The 21502-nt window shown below is 39.9% G+C and overlaps 1 protein-coding gene across 1 annotated transcript in view; it reads right to left on the reverse strand.

Annotated features, from left to right (window-relative positions):
* Suco (SUN domain containing ossification factor) overlaps nucleotides 1-2023 on the reverse strand; it is a 58222-nt gene extending 56199 nt beyond the window's left edge. Inside the window, 2 exon segments of the mRNA XM_051186091.1 lie at nucleotides 1393-1667; nucleotides 1669-2023. Of these exon segments, the coding sequence (XP_051042048.1) occupies nucleotides 1393-1667; nucleotides 1669-1755 (362 nt within the window). The 5' untranslated portion in view covers nucleotides 1756-2023.
* Between the last annotated feature and the right edge of the window lie 19479 nt (nucleotides 2024-21502).

Here is a 21502-nt window from a genome sequence, read left to right on the forward strand (position 1 = left end):
TAAGGTAAATCTATACTACTGTAGGCAGGAAAGACAAAAACAGAAAGGCTTTATCACAATCTATCAAACTATGACAGTTAAGATCAAACTAAAATGCAGTAACACCAGTAGGATAAGGAGCTAAATCCCAGAAATTGAATATAGTATAAACACACAATACTCTTTCTACAAAACAAAAGTGTATAACAAAATTTGGAGACATTTCTGAACGAGAGAAGAAAAATTGGCCAGTAGGAAAAGCTCACCAACTCTAAGAAACAGACATCTAATCCTAAACCCGTTTCAGATACCTGTTTGTGTTAAGGAGTATTTAAAGGGTTCAAAATGACAAACAGGAGACCAAACATTCTGCTCTCCAAAATATAAAACAGTCCTTGCAATCAGATTTTCTCAGACAGGCAAGTGGTTTCTTTTCAACCTTATTAACCTATTACTCTATATGAGCAACAAGTCTAAAACTCCAAAGCCCCTGGACTCCATCACACACCCATAAACACGGAATTATCATTAGTGCTTTGAAGAAAGAAGCTACATATGAAAGTCTGTCTAGGTTTTAATACAAAAAAAAAAATTCACTTTGACAGAAAAGTCATCGTTTCGGTAACCAAATGTCATGACTCTGAAGGAATTCTCCAGGGAATTCCTTCAGAAAGAATGCCTTTTCCAAGTACACCCTTAGCAATCTTTTGGCTCAAAGCTTTTTCTGCTCCTCAAAACCCAGGGATGTGCTTAAAATTAACTTGAACTCCATAAAGTTTCTGAGACAAAGAACGGGACAGGTTGCAAATGAGTTTAACTCTCCCAGTACCGAAGGACATGACCAAAAACTATGGTAGATACCACACCTGTGATACATTCTCCATTAAGCTAACCGAAAAAGGACTTCCTAAGACATAGCCCGCAAACCGTGTTTCAAGAACGGCATCTCCAAAAGTCCCACTCGTCAAGATTGTGCAAGAACTGACCAGAAGAACAACTGTTTATACATTACTCTTACCCTCATGACGACTCACGTTTTCAAAATCACAGGTCCGGAACACATCACACCTGACTCGCCCATGCCCTTACCTCATAATGAAAGCAAATGACCGCCAGTAAAACCGAGTTTCTCACTCACCAGCTTTCTGAACACTACCCAAACTGCCCCATCTGCAGCGCGGGAGCACCTGAGTACAAAGGCACAAAGTGGTCCCCTCTAGTCCCTTCTCTCCCTGTCGGAATCTGGAAATTCCAAAGCACAGAGGAAGAGGTGGGTGGCCGCTGTGTCCTCTGCTTGGGGGCGGGAACACCCGCAACCCCCAAAAGCCAAGATGACTTGGGGGTGTGACCCGACCTGCTCCCTCTCCCCCTATCATGCCCACGGAAAGTCCCCGCGAGGTCGCCCCAACTCACCAGACAAGAGAACAGAGAGAGAGGCAGGAGACCAGGGCCAAGGCCCGCCGGTACTTCTTCATCTTCTCCTCCTTCTTCCCCCTGCCAGGAGGCGGCACATCCTCCCCGTAGCAGCCACTGCCGACGCCAAGATGGAGGAGCCGGAGCAGGAGCTCGAGGATGGGACCGAGAGTCCGAAGGGCTGTGGCGCTGGAGGAGCGGCTCCGTAGCGGCTCGCCTCCCGGCCGGCCTTCCCGACAAGCCCACGGCAGCCCGGACAGGGACGCTTCACAGGGGCGCTCCGGGGACTGCCGCCGCCGCCGCTGTGTCCGCCCGCTCGCCCGCGCCCGCCTCCTCCGGCCGTCGCCGCCACAGCCTCGCCATCCCCGCCCCGCCCGCCCGGGCCCTCGCTCCGTGCTGCCAGCGGCCAACGGCCGCCGCGTACTCGCCTCTGAACAGCCAATCGCCGGCCAGGCCCCAACACCTCAACACTCCGCTGAGCTGGAAGGAGACGCGTCACCCACGTCCCTCTCCGCTCGCACACCACCAGTCCCGGCGCGGGCCACGCCCCCTCCGCTGACAAAGCTCCTAAGACTCAACCGCCGCCCTGCCCACGCAGGTCCCGCCCACTTGCTGGCGTCCGAACAGGAAGTCCTGTGACCCTCCCCCCGCCCGGCCTTCCGCCTTTGAATGGACCGCCCCTCTTGCTGCGCGCGCCGCCTCCGCGCACGGCCACCTGGGAGTTGTAGTTCTCCTGCCCGAATCCGTTTTTCTTTAGAACCGGCCAGTTTGATTCTAGAATTTTATAGTATCACTTCTCACCTCAAGACTGACTCGTTTTTGTCATTGTTACGTCCACTTTTCTCCCTTTGAACAGTCGTCGAATGTCCTAGGATGACTGGAGACGGTCAGAATTAAACCGTACTAATGTAATTTTTAAATCGGTTTACCTAAGGCAGTAGGTCTGGCTTATTGAGGTAGATGCTGATTGGAAGGTAGAGAGAGGAGTGTCAAAGTTTCCTCTCATATGATTGGTTGGGGCTGAGAGATTGAGCATTTCTTCTACCCAAGTGAAAGTTATTCTCTGCCCGCCAGATCCCTGAGATAGATTTAGAGATCATTTTTGTTGTCTTTATTTCCGGCTTTGGGTTCGCTGCTGAGAGGACACTGCAGACGCTCCGCATCCTAGGGCACCCTGGAAGCAGGAAAAGCGACCTTCTCCACATATTTGTGTGGACTGGTCATAAAAAAACAAAACAAAAAAAAAAAAAAAAAAAAAAAAAAAAAAAAAAAAACAGTTGTTAGATGTCCACAACGTGGAGACCCCAAATCTGTACAGAGCTGAAAGCTCCGGATCCTAATTTAGGAAGCGTTGGCCGTGCAACTTCTCTCCTCTCTCTCCTCCCTCTCCTCCCTCTCCTCTCTCTCCTATCTCTCTCTCTCTCCCCCTCCCCTATCCCCTCTCCTCTCTCTCCCTCTCCCTCTCCTTCTCCTTCTCCCTCTCCCTCTCTTTCTCCCTCTCCCTCTCTCTTTCTCTCTCTCTCTCTTTTAGTTTTTTAAGACAGGATTTCTCTGTGTAGCTTTGTAGACCAGTCTGGCCTCTAACTCACAGAGAATCGCTTGCCTCTGCCTCTGCCTCTGCTCCGGGTGCTGCCCAGCACAACTCCAGAATGCTTTATGGTTACTGACAGCTTCGAGTAGCTTTCTGATCCTGAAAGGCAGCTGTTGGAAGGAACATTTGGCCTCGTCTTGTCTGTGATGGCACATTTCTTACAGACTCTGACACTAATAGAATCTAGTCGTTACTTATGGATATTTCTTTTATTAGATACAATATATAAATAAAAAAGCAACTCATTGCCTTTTCCTTCTGGGAGGCTGGAAACTAAGAAGAAAGTTGTTTAACGAAGTGGAGAAAAGGGGTACGAGGTTACTGTCCTTTACCTGTGCCTCAGGACATAGTTGTTTTTGTTGTTGTTGAAGGGGGACGTTAAAGTGGTGATACTTATTCATGTCATCATAGGAAAAAAGCACGGAAGATGCCTATGAATACCGTTTTTGAAGTGTGTTTTCCTCAAGAATCTAAGTTATATGATTCTTGTTATATTCCAGGGGAACTAAATAACCTGCTGAGTAATTCTTGGAACCAATACAACCAAATGTTAGGAAATCTACCAAAGATGCTAATGCCGCCCTCAGAAGAGTTCTCCTTAAACTACTTTTATCTGATAGTTGGCAGTTGGAATCATCTGTTGATGCCATTTTTAGTTATATGACAATAAAAGCTTTTTTTTCTATTCCCCACTGCAGACCAGCATTTACCTCAAAAACAACTGAATTATTAGTATGCAAGTGTGTTTTGTGTATTGGTTCGAGACACAGTGTCCATGTAATGCAGGCTGGTCTTGAACTCCTTAGCTTCCTTGCCTGCCTTCGTACCAGGATCCTGGCCCACCACTTTGCTGCTTGTTTTCTAAATCAAGGAACTGTGCTAATCAGGTTAAGGAACTGGTATACCTCTGTTAATCTTCAAAAAATTGCTACCAAAGAGGTTCATATACCATGCATGAGCATTTCAAGCCTTGGAAAATACCAATTTTACTATCCTACCTCCTATCCCTCTCAACCTCAAACAGCAAGTCAGCCTTTTTTTTTTAATTATTTGTATTTGACACAGTAACTATGCATATTTATGGGGTATACTATAATATTTCAGCACAAGTATACAATATATAGTGATCAAGTGTAATTAACATACCTATTACCTAAAAGATATATCATTTCTTTGTGTTGAGTACATTCAAAATCCTCTCTACTTGAAAAAAATAAGTATTTGAAAAATTCTGGGGCTGGAGAAATGGCTGGGCAGTTAAAGAGTACTTACTGCTCTTCCAGAGGACCAGGGTTCAATTCCCAACATCTACTCAGTGGCTCACAACCATCTGTAACTCAAGTTCCAAGGGATCCAACACCCTCATCTGACCTCTGCAAACACTTGGCACATACAGGGTGCACATCCATATATTCAAACAAAAACATTCAAACAAAAACATTAAAATATTTTTAAATAAAAAGTCAATGAATTGTTGTCAGGTATAGTTGTCCTGATGTGCCATAAATAGATGTAATTCCTGTTATGTCTCAAAGCCAGGAAAAAGGGCTAATGAGGTGTTTACTTAACATATCAATGCAGACCTGGATGCCAGGTTCTCCTAGCACCTATCAATCCCTACCTGTTACAGGGTCCTTCTGGCAGGCATACCCTACTCTGCAGCAAATCTTTCTTGTTGAGACCACCAGCTCCCAAAGTAATGACATAGAGATTTACTGTTAATTATGAAAGCTTGGACTTTAGTTTGGGCTTGTCCCCCCAAATAGCTCCACTTAAATGAACCAGTTTCTATTATGTTTTGCCATGTAGCTTTTACCTCTCTCTCATTCTGTACATCCAACTTGTTCTGAGTCTTGCTGGCATCTCTTCCTGTGCCTGATTCTAACCTTGAGTGTCTCTCTGCCTTGCAGTCCTGACTATTCCTGCCTAGCTATTTGTCATTCAGCTGTTTATTAAACCAATCAGAAGGTGCCTTGGCAAAGACACATCTTCATAGTATACAAAAAGATTTTCCCAAACACTGCCCCCTACCCTAAACTTCTCCAGCCCAGGAGATGGGCTGCCTTTTCCCCAGCTGCCCTTCCTATATAATCCAGCCATTAGGGTTACATGGCCCTTTGGGTCTACATTTTACCCTCCTTGCTGGTCTCTTGATCTCCTGGCTCTCCCCTTTCCCTTCCCCACTACCTCCTCACATGGCTCCAAGGTCATGTTCTCTCTGGACTTTTCCAGATGTCCCTGCCTCTGATTAGGTTCTCTACAGTAAACTTTCCCCTCCATTATCTAGGAGCAGTCATGGCCTTCCTTTTTTATTTCTTTTTTCCATTCAGTTCCTCTCATCCATCTGCACACCCATACCCATTAACCATTCTTTCTCCATTCCTCCTACTCCCAACTCCTGGGATCTGTAAGCACTATTCTGTTCTCTTCTTTGAAATTGTCTTAACGTTCATATATAAGTGAGAATACATTTGTGTGTCTATGCCTAATTGATTACACAAATTATTCCACTTAGACCTGTGTTACAAATAACGACACATCATTCTTTTTATGGTTGAATGATATTCCATTGAATAAATATACTGTCTTTTCATTATTCGTAAATGGATGCCTAGGTTGATTCCATATTTTAGATATTGTCACTACTGTTACAATAAGCATAAAACTGTACCCATCTTTCTGACACACTGATTTCAGTTCCTCTTGACATATAACCAGGCAGTGGGATTGCTGAATTGTTGGCAGTTTTGTTTTTTTTTCTATTGCTATAATAAAATGTCATAGCCAACAGCAATTTGGTAAGGAAAGGGTTTATTTGGCTTACAGTCAGTCCATTATAAAAGGAAGTCAGGGCAGGGACATCAGCACAGGAACCCAGAGGCAGGATACTGTGGAGGAACACTATTTACTGGCTTTCTCCTATAGCTTTCTCAGCCTGATTTCTCTTTTAGATGTATTTATTTCATTATTTTGGATTCCTGTTTTCCCTGTGTATATATGTGTGTACCAGCATGTGTGCCTGTGCCAAGACAGGTGATGAGTAACTATCTGGGTGTTTGGAATTGAACCCAGGTTCTTTGCAAGAATTGTGAATGCTCTTAACCACTGAGCCAATCCTCCAGTCCATCAGCCTGCTTTCTTATACACCTCAGAACTACCTACCAGGGTTGGCATCCCATAGAGTGAACTGGGAATTTCCAAATCGATTGTTAATTAAGAAAATGCCTTAAAGACTTGCCTACATGCAATCTGATGGAGGCATTTTCTCAATGGAGCTTTGTCTTTATAGATAATTCTAGTTTATGTTAAGCTGACAAAAAGAAAAACAACAAAAAACAGCCATGACAATTGAATCCTTGTCAACTTGACACACAAACATGTCACTATTCAACTGTAATTTTTCTCATTTGTCTTCAAGGTCCTATTTTAAGACCAATATAATATAAAACATTCCAACTTTGAATAGTGCCACAGCCTATCTCAATTTACTTACTAAGACAGTGTAAACTATATAAATTTAGTTTTCCATGAAGAATTTACAAAAAAAAATCTCTGTTTCCTAACCAGATATTTTTCTCTTTTATATAGTAGTCATCCTAACTAAAGTAAGATTATGTTATTTTTTTAATCTACGTTTCCCTAAGAAATAGTGATTGTAATTTTTCATACAGTTATTATTGTATGTTATCTTTTAAGAAATGTCTGTTAGGTCTTCACCTATGTTTTAATTGAATTATTTGTTTTGTTTTGTCTTTTGAAAGAGAATCAGATATAACAAAAATCTCTCAAGTCAACAGTCCCTAGCCACATACATACACCTGGTAACTGATGTTCCCTGAAGGTCCTTGGGTTATTCTGGAACTTACAAAGGACTATGTTGTACAATGAACAAAAGCTCAGCCATTCCTAAAAGGTTAACTACACAGAAACTATGTAAAGCTCGGGTCCCAGCCCTGATAAAGATCAGAAAGTCCTCCCTGGTGGTAAGAAAGAACAGGCAGATCTCAGAAGGGGAGCCAACACCTTCTGGAAGGCTCTTTTGTCCTTTATCTCACATATAAAGCATACCTAAGAAGCTCAAGAAAACTGTTTTGTCTAATTAAGGAAGTGTTTTTTGATTAGCAAGCTTTGATGTATTTTGATTGACCTGAAACTTTATCTTCTTATTTTATTCCTAACAAAATGTTGATAAGGTCTATGTCTAAGAAAAAACTTTGTACAGTTGTTACTGAATGTAATTTGACGCTTCCATAGTGAAAATCCAATTAAGCCAGAAATTGCTTAGAAATAGGTGAAAAAGGCCAGAGTATAAAGAACAAACCATTAGAAAAAGGACGAGTGTGGAAATTGGCACTTAAAACTCCATATATGGATAAGTACAACTGAATTTATTCTTTGTCCCCACCTAATTTTCTTCCTTATGGACCTTTTTTTATTTAGCTACTCCTTTTTTATTAAAAAAAAAAAAAAAGACGTAATATGACTTAGCTAATCCATCTTAGCATCATGTATAATCGGCTATTTGGAGAGGAAAGGGTGGAATTTAGAAGGGAATAAAACAAGAAGTTCTATTTCTAGCTAACTGGGAAGTTATTTCTTTTTTAATTCAGTGGGGCAATGCTGTACTGTATTTAGAGTCCTGTTTGTATCTCAAATAACAAAAAAACTTGTAAACTGAAAAAAATGAGCTTGCAATTGTGGCATGGATCTATAAATCCCAAAACCCAGGAAACTGAGGTAGGAGGATTATGAGTATGCAATTAGCCTGAACTGCACAGCAGTTCCCTACCTCAAACTTATACTTTTGGTTTGCAGTGCCAAATTTAGACTTTTATCACAAGTTTAATATCAGTGTTTTTTAGATGGCTGGGTTTAATAAGCTCATAGAGGAAATAACCAGAGGAAATGTGAGTGATGGAAAGGGAGAAATCAACATCCAACTTTCTAGGGGAGTATGGACCAATGATGCAAAAGTCAGGAGTGCCAGGTTATCTGTGTTAATTTTGTGCTACTCTAACAGAATACTTTAGGCTTAATTATTTTTAACTGAAGATATTTGGTTAGATTTTTGTTTGTTTGTTTTCTTCAGATTTAGAGGCTAAGAAGTCTATTAATTGATGACTCTAGGGAGGAACCAAGAAGGGCTGGCTTTCTTGCTATGTCATAGCTTGACAGAGAAGGGGGTAAGGAGAGAGGAAAAGGTGGAGGTAGGCAGTGAAAGGCATTGGAGAGGTGATGGAATGGAGAGAGAGAGAGAGAGAGAGAGAGAGAGAGAGAGGGAGAGAGAGAGAGAGAGAGCCCTTTGTCAGGAATCTGATTTTGCAGTAATGCCATGAAACTCCTCATGAGTGTAGTCTTCCTAACAATCATTGTTGGTTTGTGGTTGGGGAGCACATTCAAACCATAGAAACAAGTTTGCAAGGTTAGTTTGGTTTTGGGGAGCACAGTATTAGGTCTAAGAGTCTGGTGGAAATACCTGGCAGCAACTTTGTGAAATAAGATTAGGAGTAAGTAGAAGAAAGTAGTAAGTGATACCAGCATATAGGAGGTGTCCATCCGGCACAACACTGTCAGGTAATTGCTTCCTAAATCGTTGCCTTCATCCCGCCCTTGCTTTCATTCAAAAATCTCCCATTGCCCTTAAATGCTTCTCTCATTGGCCTGGCACTCAAGGCCTTCTATAGTTCAGTGTTTCTGATGGTTCAAGATTTCTCTACCATTTTTTTTCCTTTCAAGGCTGGACTTACTCCTGAAGGCAAACTGTTTTTCATGCCATGAAATACTGGCCTTGTAGGTCCATTTTACTTAATGTCCATTTCTTTGTGTTCTATCTTCACAAACAGTGCATAAATTCCTTATGAGATATGCATTTTATAACCCAATAACTTTTTAACAAGGGCATAAGAATTTCTTTTGCTTAAGTAATAATCAATTTATCTAATCACATTAAATTAATATAATCTGCTCTATTACTGAGATTCTTAGAAGTAAAATGTTACTAATTCCTAGCAGCCCTACCTAGCCAGCCAGCTCTTTGTCTATTAATAATCATGAAGTTTTATTTATTTAATATCATTTGATTTGCATCTGGCAAGATTGCTCTGAGTTCCAGTTACTCTTGTACAACATGGAAAACTAAGTTGTTTAAGAAATATTTATTGATCATTCCTTATGTAAAATGTACTGAGATAGACAGCTGCTTATAGAAAGCGAGTCCTAACATATTTCTGACAGTAGTTTAGTGATGTTGAGTCATAGAAAGTTTATAAAGGTATAAAGTGTATAGTTTAATAGAAAAGCCAATTATGGAATACAATCATCAACATATGAACCCACAATATGCTCGTTATGCTTTTAAACTAATGCACAATTAATAGCATCCAGTGGCAGCATATTTCAGGACACCAACAATATACTTAATGTGGTGTGAAAATGCCTACTATTTCTATTGGTGACAAAGTTACATATGTTGCTAGCATTACCACAGCTTGTTGCCTACATTCATATAATAAAATGGAAGTGTAAATTTTAGTAAGAAGTTAGTGAAAATAAAAGTGTAATCGTGTTTTCATCTATGTGTTTAGACTAGTAGTAAATGATTCTTACATATCTCAAATCAAGAAGCTTTACAATAGAGCAAGAAGAGGTTGGGTCACAATTCATCAGAGGGTCAAGAGATCAATTTTGAGGAAGTCCAACAGCACTTTTTAGAAAGTAAAAGATGCCAGGCATGGTGGTGCTTGTCACAACAAGCACTACCAAAGATGAGGTAGAAGGGTCACCCAAGAGTCTGAGGTCACCTAAGCTCCATAAAGAATTCTAGATCAGCAGGAATTAAAGAAAGAAGCCCTTTCTCAAAACACAAAACAATTAAAAAGTATAAAATAATCATTTAAAAAAATAAGAGTACATCTCCATAATGGAGATTTTTTTGGTACCTCTCTCTCTCCCTCTCTCCCTTTCCCTCTCTCTCTCTCTCTCTCTCTCTCTCTCTCTCTCTCTCTGTGTGTGTGTGTGTGTGTGTGTGTGTGTGTGTGTGTGTGTGTTCTGAGATTATACATATTCATGAAACTGGGTTGCAGTGTAAAATGTGTCTAAATATGGGTTGCACTCAAAATAACAGTAATGAAATGCTTGAGACATTTTGAATAAAAGCCAAATGATATTAATAGTCATGGGGTTAAGGGGAAAAGTAATTTACTTCTTATTTAAGAGAAGAATATATTTTGGATAATCCTTTTAAAAAATGGTATAGGGCTGGAGACAGAGTGAAGACAATAAAGTACTTGCCTTCAAACATGAGGGCTGAATTTTACTCCTAGGACCCATGTTTTGTTTTGTTTTAAACAAATTAGTAGTAAGGTAAGGCTTGTCTTCCAGCACCAGGAAAGCAGAGTCAGGTAAGTTACCAAAGGCCACTGGCTAGCCAACCTAGCCGGCTTGTCTTCAGACCAGAGAGAAACTATTTAAGGTGGGGTGACACACCGAAAATTGTTCTTTGGCTTACACACACATGCACGCGTGGGGAGAGAAAAGAGAGGAGGAGTTAGGAAGGGCTTTCAAAGAGATAAGGACACAGTGTCTTAGATACAGGGGACAGTAAGTCCTAGGACTGAATACAAGGCAACTGTAATAGTTTGCATCACAAGCCTTTTCATTTCAATCTGTTGGTACTTATTTTATATTCATTAATATATTTCATTTATTGTCATGGGAAGATTTTAAAGATGCCATCTTCTGTTAGACTATACAAGCACATTTAATTTTTAAAAATGTGGCAGTTACAAAGGAATAAAAGTAAGGTAAAGATAATTAAGCTTGGAAAAAGAATACATTCATTGAACCTGTGTAATTACCTGTACTCACAAGCCCCACAAAACTATAAGAGATGGGTTTTACTTTTTAATGCAGGAGGTTTCAAGGCTGGACCGACGATCAGATGAAAGGACCATAAGATAAAACGTTGAAGCAGAAAGGCGACTAAGGAGTCAAGATTCCCTAAAGTGCCCATCTCATCTGCAGGTCTGGCAAGCCTGTTTTACACTATTAATAATTCTGGCATAACTAATAACAATGCCAACTTTTACTCTCGAATATGCTCTGGCTTTCACTATAAGCAATGTAGTCATCTTTACCACAACAGACATCAGAAACACAGAACTCTAATTTAACAAGAGCAAAGAGTGAAATTTGATCCAATATGTGGCAGGGAATTTTCACTAAGCCAGTTTAGGAAATAGAACCAAATTCAGCAGGCAGAGGATTAAAGTGTGTGTGTGTGTGTGTACATGTCCCGTGCTAATAATGGGAGCAAACTGTAAATTAGGAGATCTCCTCCTCACCTATATGATTAGGCAACTCTGTAGGGGCTGGAGAAAGTTGAGCAGGTAAAGGTGCTTACTATACAAGTCTGAGGACCTAAGATTGCCCCCCCATAGAGGCATAAGGAGGAAAGCTGTCCTCTGACCAATACATGTGCATGGAGACCTCCCACCACCTTTCATCAGTAGCCAGACTCATGGCTATATTGGAAATTGGAAGAGGCTTATATGGGGAATATGATCATTCCAAGAAACAAAAGAGAGAAGACATGGAAATCTGATGTTTTTCAACCAGTTCATTTTCCAGGGGAGGTCATAGTCAAATATCACACATTCACTCACAGAGATAGCCAGTGAGTGTTTTTAGTGATTTTTTTTTTTAGGTTCACTAGGGTTCTCCCTTCCCAAGCAGTGAGGATACTCTAGGACAAGCCAGCTGCCTACAAGACTTTTAGACAAGCTGAGCTGCCAACAATACTTTCAGACCAGTAGAACTTCATGGAAAGGATACTCTTCAGCTGTTGAACAATCAGCAAATTGTGCACTTTTCTCTCAGTTTCCAGTGAGGCATCACCCATGTTGGGATGGGCTTTTGTTAGGAAATGGTCATTGAACCGTTTCCTTTCTTTATGTAACCTCAATACAATTTATTGGTTTACCAAGTTGGACTTGGTAATGTCCTTACTTACGATGTCATTGGCTCCTTTTCTGAGGTCAGTAGATATTTATTAACATTGTCCCGTGAATAGTAACAACACATGAAAAGAGATTTGATTTCCTCCAAGGAAACAAACAAATCTAATCACTTTCTGAGAAATAATCTATGAAGTCTACAAATATCATCTTGAAGACTGGGATTTCAATATATAAACATATGGTGGAAAAACAACAAAATCAGACTGATGAAGCAGCCATCTAGAGAAGAAACATAATCTGAAAAACAGCCATACATGAAAGGCATGTCTCTGAAAAGCAGTTACAGACTCATTGTAATATAAACACTGAAAAGTCATCAAAATTGTGATGTAGTTACATAAAGAAGGTAGGGAGTGGAGATGAATATAGATTTGTCCCCTGAAAGAAAAGCAAATTCTGTGCCTCTGTTGAAGTCAGTAGTGCCTACAACTTAAAACACAAAAACAAGGAATAGTTAGCATGCTGTTTAAGACATGGAGTAATATCAGAGAATTATTGGCCTTACGAGGTGATAGCAGTTCTACAGAGAGAAGAGGTGGGGGGTGAGGAACTTATTTTTCACAATCCTACTGGGAAGATTTGGTTCTTATGTGCACATATAACTGAATTTAGGAAAATATTTTATGTCACAATCATCAGATACTTGCTATTTGTGAAAAATAATTTCAAATTTTAATAATGTTCTCCATCTTTGTACACCTTTGTGCTGAATATGTGGAACAAACCATACTATCTGCTATGGTGTATAGATTTTAGAGTTCTGTTCAGACAGTAGACCTCAAAATCTGATGAGAATGTAGGAATATAAGACACACACACACACACACACACACACACACACACACACACACGATGTGAGCCGGGCACATACCTTTAATCCCAGAACTTGGAAGGCAAAGACAGGCGAATGTCTGAGTTCAAGGCCAGCCTGGTCTACAGAGAAAGTTCCAGGACAGCCAAGGGCACACAGAGAAACCCTGTCTTGAAGAACAAAAACAAACAAGTAAAGATGTGAAATAAATGAAGAACATTTCCCCAAGGATTCTTTTGTATTTTAATATATTAGAATTCTCACTGTCATATGTACTTTCAGACGTTAAAAAAAAAAAAATGTCACTTTTGCTCCTAGCTTTACATTTCCTTTTTTGCCCATTATCTGTATGTCCATCTTAGATAGGGTTTCTAACAGTTCAGTATTTAGCTGGTGGTTGAGGAAAACTGGCTCTGCTTTAGCAATTTAGTCATTATCACAGTTTGAGGCCAAAGTTGTGAACATCATTACATGGATCGAGCCATTTCAGCTCATCTCTTTTCACAGGCAGATAATGTGGTATTAAAGTGTGTCCATCTGTAAGTCGTTAAAGCGGCAGTGTGAAAGGATATTCAAGGTCAACTGGTATTGAGTTACTTTGCAATTTCCCTCCACTGTACAACCGTCATTTACTTACACATAAGTGACTCAAACAGCTTAGTTGAATTCATTGGGAAAGTCTGTTCTATAGGAAAGCATTAAATATTAATTCTCTCTCATCACTAAATAATTGATAAAGAATAACACAGATGCTCTCAAGGAAGGTTGGTGGCTGCTAACCATACAGCATTTTAAGAGGATGCATTTGCAAGTAAGCTCAAAGGCCACCTTCTCCTGTGGGGTTTCCCCTCTGAAGGAGCTGTTCTCCACAGTCCCTCTACTTTGTGAGCTTCTACTACCATGATACATCACATTCTCATACTCTGGCCAGTGTGTCCTCAACTGGAAAGACGGGGGTTGTATGCTATTTCACTTCTGTATCCCCGCAGCACTTTGCATTGGCCCTGGCTCAAAGGGCCATTCAATCAAGCCTGTAAGGAGCATGCTAATGATAGCAGTCAAGGAAGAGGCATGTGTGTGTGTCTTAAGCACGTGCAAGTAGAGTTTGAGCTTTGTATTCACTTAAAAGTAAAAGTGAAGGAACACAGCTAAGCAATACAATCCTCATTATGTTGTTTATAAGCTGGAACAGGAAAGCAAAGTTTTCAGAGACATTTGGCTTTTATTATGATTGCCAGTGCTTAGTTTCATCTTCCAAGACAATGTTAAAGATCCAAGTATTCAGGACGTAGAGGCAGGAAGACAGCCATAAGTCGAAGGCCAGCCCTAGCATAGTGAGTTCCCTGCCAGCCCTAGCATAGTGAGTTCCCTGTCAGTGTGAGGTACAGTGTGAGACTTTGTGTCACAAGAGGAGAACAATGAGAAGAAAACTGAAAAGAAAAATTAAATGTTTATCACTGAAGTATAGGAATAAGAAATAGACTTGCTATCACTGAATAAAACTTGACCATGTGTGAGGTGTGTGTGTGTGTGTGTGTGTGTGTGTGTGTGTGTGTGTGTGTGTGTGTGTGTTGAGACAGGGTTACTCTGTGCAGGGCTGGCTGTCCTGTTACTCTGTGTAGGGTTAGCTGTCCTGGAACTCACTTTGTAGTTCATGCTGACCTCAAACTCAGAGATCCATCTGCCCCTGCCTCCCAAGTGCTGGGGATCGCAGGGGTGTGCACCCACTACCAGATTCAGAACCTAACTTTTAATTAAATATTTTAAATTACCATACACAGTACTAGATTTCACTGTGACATTTTCAAAACAGAACTTGCTTTTGTTGCTTCTCCTTCATCCCCTCAACCCTCCTTATCCCCTCCCCTCACCTCCTCCATTCCACTTTCAAGTCACTTATGTCCACCCCTACCTTGCTTCTTCAACACCTCGTTTCTTCCTTTTGTAGTAGTTTCCTTCCTAATTTAAAGACTTCCTTTTAATTACATGTATGTATAGGTGTCTGCATGAGTATATGCCCCATGTGTGAGGGGTCTCACAGAAGCCAGAATAGGGTGTCAGATCCCCCTGGAAGTGGAATTACAGGTGGTTTTGCCTGCCTCCAACCTTGTGGGTGCTGGGAAGCCAATCAGTGAGTGCTCTCAGCCATCTTTCCTCTACTCAGAATTGAGTTTTTAGTTCTAATTTATCTTTTAGATCACTTTGGTTGATTAAAATTTGCATTTTTTTAATTTTACCACTTTCCAGGTCTACTTATATGCTGAGAAATGAAATATGATGTGTGGATTTGAATAACTGCAATTCAATGTGACTGCTTTTAAATCAAACACAGCTGCTAGAAATATTTTCCTAGTTGGGCAGGATATTTTAAATTTTTCTTAATTATACTTCTCTGCAATTTTGCCAACATAGAACAGAGTGTGAAAGAGTCACAAAGCTTCGACTTGTCTTTCTTCTTTACATATAATGTTCTTTGTGTTTTTACCTCCCCATGAACACAAGACATTTCTCCTAAATAGAACTTGCCCAAATTTCCCTTCAGATCAAAGCCATCTTCTCATGCAGTTTGTCCGTATTACACTATATCCACAGAATGGGCAGCTCCAGAAAGAGCTCTGAGATCTGTACTTTACAATGGCTTTTTATTGTCAGCTATGTTTAGAAACTGTTCTAGAAATTCTTCTCCTGCTTCTTAATGCATTGTTTCTGCAAGAGGGAATAAAACATCTCTATTGCATTGCTTTCCAGGTGTGACTGTAAGAAACTCGGTAAAAATTATTTCTATTCTAACTCTAGTTAATGTTTAAGTTCTGTGACAACTCTTATCCCTATTCTGGAATGGAGAATCAGATCATAGTGAATGTTACTGTTGGAATTATAACATCTAATGTAACCATGATAATAACATATCATATAGATTCCATATAATTATATATCAAATGTTACTGTATTATAGTATTTATATCATCTAGCTATTATTTATATTATCTATTTGTATATCTAGCTTTATTTATATCAGCTAACTATTCTACTGGGTCTCTTCCTCTCATCAAGAAAAGTCCTAGGCCAGATTTTTTTTTTCAAGACAGGATTTCTCTGAGTATCTTTGGAACCTATCCTGGAACTCCCTGTGTAGACCAGCTGGCCTTGAACTCCCAGAGATCCTCCACCTGCCTCTGCTTCCTGAGTGCTGCAATTAAGGTGTACACCACCACTGGACAACCGAGGCCAGATTCTTATTTTCTGGTTCATGTATGCTTTTCACAGGTGCATAATAGATGTAAACTGCATGAGGGTGAGTTTAAATAAATCCATGTGTAAATCATGTAAACAAGAAGCTCAGAGTAATGATACCGACACAGCCTTTTGCTTGGGTTATGGCTTGGAGAGTGTCCTGTCTACAGTCTACCAGGGTACAAGCAGTTTGCTCATGCTTCTCACCTAGCAGATATTGATGGCAGATATTAGGAAGCTCTTCCCACCAAGCCTCTCTCCCTATAGTCTCACAACCCTTCTTTCTCTATTCTTTTTCCATGTTCCTTCTGTTGAGCCTGGTTTGAGTTTCTGTCCCCTTGTATGCAAAAGCTTTCTATCTATGTCTATAATATAAAATCTAGAATGTAAAGTTCAATGAAGCAGACACTCCTCATAGAGCTTTCTGATGCTGGTCAAAATGTTAATAAAACAAATAACAGGCCCCCGGCTATAAACTGACCTATTTCAATAAGAAAGCTGGGACTTTTCTTTAGTAGGAAAACCATTTATTCTATACACAATATCACTGAACCTAGGTGCCTTTCCTTGTACCATGAAATGGCTCTGGGACAAAACATTTGTGGCCCACCAGACACTACCCAATCAAATATGCATGCACATGTACATTATGGTTTTCAGATGTTGAAAGACAGAATTGAGGAAGTAAAAGGAAATGAAGAAGAGAAAAATGAACAGAGGGAAGAAAGAAAATTTCCAATACACTTGATGTTTATTTCAAAACTCTATCATTTCTCAAAACTAAAAGTTATCAGTCGCAGTAAGTTTGGTATATGTCTGGCCACAAACATATAGAAATAAGAATGTATAAATATCTTTAGCTTTTTATCTGGAAAAGATATTGAAGTTTAATACTCGTACAACACCAGAAATCTGTTGAGATGAAAGGATACAGAGAGAGAAAGGGAAGGGGGTGGGATATGAACAGATGCAAAAGACAAGAGATGGTGGAGTTGGAAAAATGAACGTGGCAAACCTCAAGCTTTGAGTTTATCCGGGACCTGAGATCCATTTCTCTCTCCTTTCACACATCCTCAAATGAATGGTCTTTGAAGAATTGATCTATTGCAGAAGGCAGCTTAATGAGCTATGGAAGAGCTGCATATCTTTTTCTGTCACCATCGATTGGACAGGCAGCAGTAAATGGATACATTTTGGTATGAACTTTTATTCTTTTTTTCTTTTTTTAACATGAGTGCTTTGGGAGGAGCTGGGGGAGAAAACTGCAATCGTAATATATTGTATGAAAAAAAAAAGTCTATTTTCAATTTAAAAAAAATACCAAAATGAGATAGAAACTGAATTTTGACAAGAATAATTAGATTTAAAACAGAACAAAACCAAGTAACATATTCTAGGAAATGAAGCCTGGTCTCAGGCTCAGGTCACAGTTGCTTGAGAACTGAAAACACATAGTCAGGAAGCATACCCAGGCTTCTTCTATTGTACCAGAACCGACTGGGCAAAGCAGGGCTACAGAGAAGTGTCTCTTCATAGTTCACTTGCTGTGTTCTGAGTCTGCTTGTTTGAATATCCAAACATTACCCGAGGCTGCATAAAACAATCACACTACTGAGTGTCCCTGTCCTAAACTGACACTCGTCAGAAGAGAATTAGGCAATGGGTTCCAGACAGTCATGTCCCTGTGAAGGGAACACACAGAAGTGGAATTAGCTTTATTATGAAGCAATGTGCTCAGGCACAATTAATTTTTCCTTCTTTACAACCCACATTTATTTTAATTTGGGGTTAAAGTCCTCACTGTTTCTACTCTATGCATCTTTCTTTCTATTCCGTGTGTTTGCCAAATGGGCATTTCACGTGAAGTTCGAAAACAGCTCTTGATTTCAACCAGCTTTGCAGAGGATTGCTTATCTTTAGGTCCCACATGGCAACATGACCTCTGACGTCACTAGGGAGAGTGCTTCTTCCAAGATAAATCTGCTTTCAGACATGTGCTGCATAAAGCTTTTAGTGAGTAAAAAAAAAGCTCCAAGGGCAGACAGCTACTTGCCCCACATCTCCTGGTGTGTTTTACTTTCCATGCTTTTCTGGATACAGTGAGTTTGTTTACACTACTAAGCACACACACACACACACTCCACCACCACTACCAACAAATAACAACAAAAGGAACAGATGGTTTTATAGCCTGTCTCATGGCAGCTTCAATGATGAATTCCTTATTATCTATTATTTCTACACAGTATATAATTTTTCTGTTCATAAAAATCAAAACAATGAAAGAGTACTATTCTCTCTACTCTCTATTCTATTATCATTTATTATGAAAGTCTGTTGGAGCTCTTTGATTGACAAATGAAGAGAACAGAGTTAGTAGAAGGAACACATTATGCTATCAGGGAAAAAAAAAAAAAAAAAAAAAAAAAAAAGATGGCCTATGTGCCAGTGACATGACTTAGCTGGTAAAAGTGCTTGTCACAAAAGCCTGTCAACTGGAATTTGAGGACTGGAACCTGAATTCTACAGGTTTTTTTTTTTTTCTAACTTCTACATTGTGCTGTAGTACACACACACACACACACACAGTGCACATACATATGTGCAATAATAATAATAGTTTTAAATGACAGACTAGAATTTCCAGAACCCAGGCTGCCTACTCACCTCTTATGTGACATTAGCAAAATGTGACATTATGTGGGTGGTTCTTAACCTTCCCAATGCTGCGGCCCCTTAATACAGTTCCTCATGTGTGGTGACCCTCCAACCATACAATGATTTTGTTGTTAGTTCATAACTATAATTTTGATATCATTATTAATCATAAAATAAATATCTGATATGTGACCCTTTGGGGGTCGCAACCCACATGTTGAGAACCATAGACAAGCCAGGTGTTGGTAGCGCTCACCTTTAAACCGAGCACTTGGGAGGCAGAGGCAAGTGGATCTCTGTGAGTTCGAGGCCAACCTGGTTTACAGAGTGAGTTCCAGCACAGCCTCCAAAACTACACAGAGAAATCCTATCTCGGAAATAAAAAAAGAAAAAAGAAAAAAGAAAGAAAAGAGAACCATTGGCTTAGATCTTAGATTCTCTAGGTCTGGAAAATGAGACTAGTGAGATGGCATGGAGTTGAAGTAAGACTCAGAGCAGGCCAATAAACAAGGGCTCAGTCTGAATCCATGGGGGAGGGGGAAGAAAACGAAGCCACTTGAAAGATGTATACAGAACTAGTTTCACCATAAAATTGGCTCTCCTCATTCAGGAGAGTGCCTTGTGTACCATGTCCATTACTCTGGAGTCTAATAATAAGTTCCCACTTAGATTTTTTTTTCTCAACCATAATTCCTTTCATTATCTTAGGCTAAGATCTACATACAACAGATTAGACATATTATCTTTTATATTTCTTTCCATATATATATATATGGACCACCATCTATGATAAAACATGTAATTCTGCTTTAGGTGTAAGCATTCCTTAACTCCTTTTTCAAATTCCATTAACAAAGAGAAAATACGAGTAAGACGTGTGTGAGTACTTATTTTGTTTGGTTTTGCTTTGTTGTTTTTGAGATAGAGTCTCACTCTGTAGTCCAGGCTGAACAGGAAATCAACAGTCATATTCCTGTCTCAGCCTTCTAAGTAATGGGTTTCCAGATGCCAGCCACCACTCTCTGGGCAATATCTTTATAATGAAAGCTGAGGAATACAGAGGGAAAGCAGGATGTCTTTATTTGAAAGTATCTAGGCATCTATGTTCTTCCTTGGGGCTGCAGAGGAAACAGGTGCTTTATTTATCTGGTGTGGAAGAGGAAATGGCAGTACAGAGGTTTGTGTCAGCAATTTCCTTCTCTGCTCACTCATTATGTATGACACTACAGGTGGGGTTCTTGCTGAGATCACTGTGAACAATCCAGATGAAGGCAAGTCTGTGGCAAGCAGAGGCTTGCTGGCCCAAGGTGAATTTCCTATGAGTTTCCCCTATTGCTTTCTGTGAGAAGAAAGAAGTTAGCTCTTAAGCATATACCCAGAGCTGCCCAGAGGTTCTCAAGTATATAATCAGCATGAACTTCTAACCAGACGCCTCAGTTTACAAAGAAGCCAAACTGGAAACCAGTAACAATTACAACGGAAACCAAATCCCGTTTTTAATTCAGTACCTAGAACAATTTAGCCCCAAATTTGAAAAAGAATCTGAGTCTATTATCTGTTCTGACTCAAAGACACTTTGAGGTAATTCTCTTTTTAAAAGAAGTTTTTACTCTGTGTGTGTGTGTGTGTGTGTGTGTGTGTGTGTGTGTGTGTGTGTGTGTAATGATGTACATCTGAAGGCCAGAGGACAATTTGTGAGAGTCGGATCTCTCCTTACACCATGTGGGTTCTGAAGATTGCACTAAGGTCATCAAGGTTTGGTGGCAAGTGCCTTCACCCCATGTAGCCACCTCACCAGTGCAATGAATTAATCTTCTAACATGCTTGACTCTTCCCATAGGAAAAACACATAGCTACACTAATGCAATAGATATTCATTGTTTGTATCACCATTCTTCTCAAGACTAGCCACTCCAGTCCTGGGGATCTGGTGTGTGTTTCTGCTTTGCCTAAGCTAGCTCAAGTTCAGATTCTGACCCTTAAAAGAGTTCCAGTTTATGTAACTATTCAGAGACACCATTCGTTGTTTTCTATAATAGAAGCAGATAGTTTTTCATTGTTAAATCAGTTTCTATAGTATAATTAGAAATGACAAGCCTATGCTGCTGACTCTACTTGTCATGGCAAGTACATAACTCATGAGAAGAACAACGGAGCATTTGTTAACCACTGACTTCCTTTTCAAACAATATTATGTCCTAATTACCAAGTCCAGGGACTACTTTTTCTTCCTCTCACATTACAAGTTATCTTACTGTGGCAGCTGCCAAAGCCCTTTCTGTTCCTTAGGGGAATTTTATCTCACCAATCACATGCTTCCATCAAACCAGAGCTGATCTTTCTGTATCTCCAGCCCTCCATCTCCACCACTGCTTTCACATTGGCTCACATATATTCTCTTATCTTCTATGTCTTAATAGAAAAGAAACTTCCTCTAACAACATTCTCCTTGTGAAATAAAGATACAATGATTTCTTTCCTGTTACCCAGATAAACCTCTTTCAAAAGAACAAGTAATCCAGAGAGGCATTGCAGATGAAATGCTGAATATGAGGCATATTGATTCTAGTCATATAATGTAGTAAATTAACTTATGTAAATTACTGACAATCTGCAAAATAACAATTGATGTTACAAATATAGAATTACTAATAAATATAAAATTGTTATTGTTATACTTACTGTCTAAGGGTTTCTACTGCTGTGAAGAGATGCTCTGACATTTAATTGGGGGCTGGCTTACAATTCAGAGGTTTAGTCCATTATCATCATGGCATCATGCAGGCAGACCTAGATCTG

This window comes from Phodopus roborovskii, unplaced genomic scaffold (assembly GCF_943737965.1).
Source record: "Phodopus roborovskii unplaced genomic scaffold, PHOROB, whole genome shotgun sequence".
NCBI classification, from domain to species: Eukaryota; Metazoa; Chordata; class Mammalia; order Rodentia; family Cricetidae; genus Phodopus; species Phodopus roborovskii.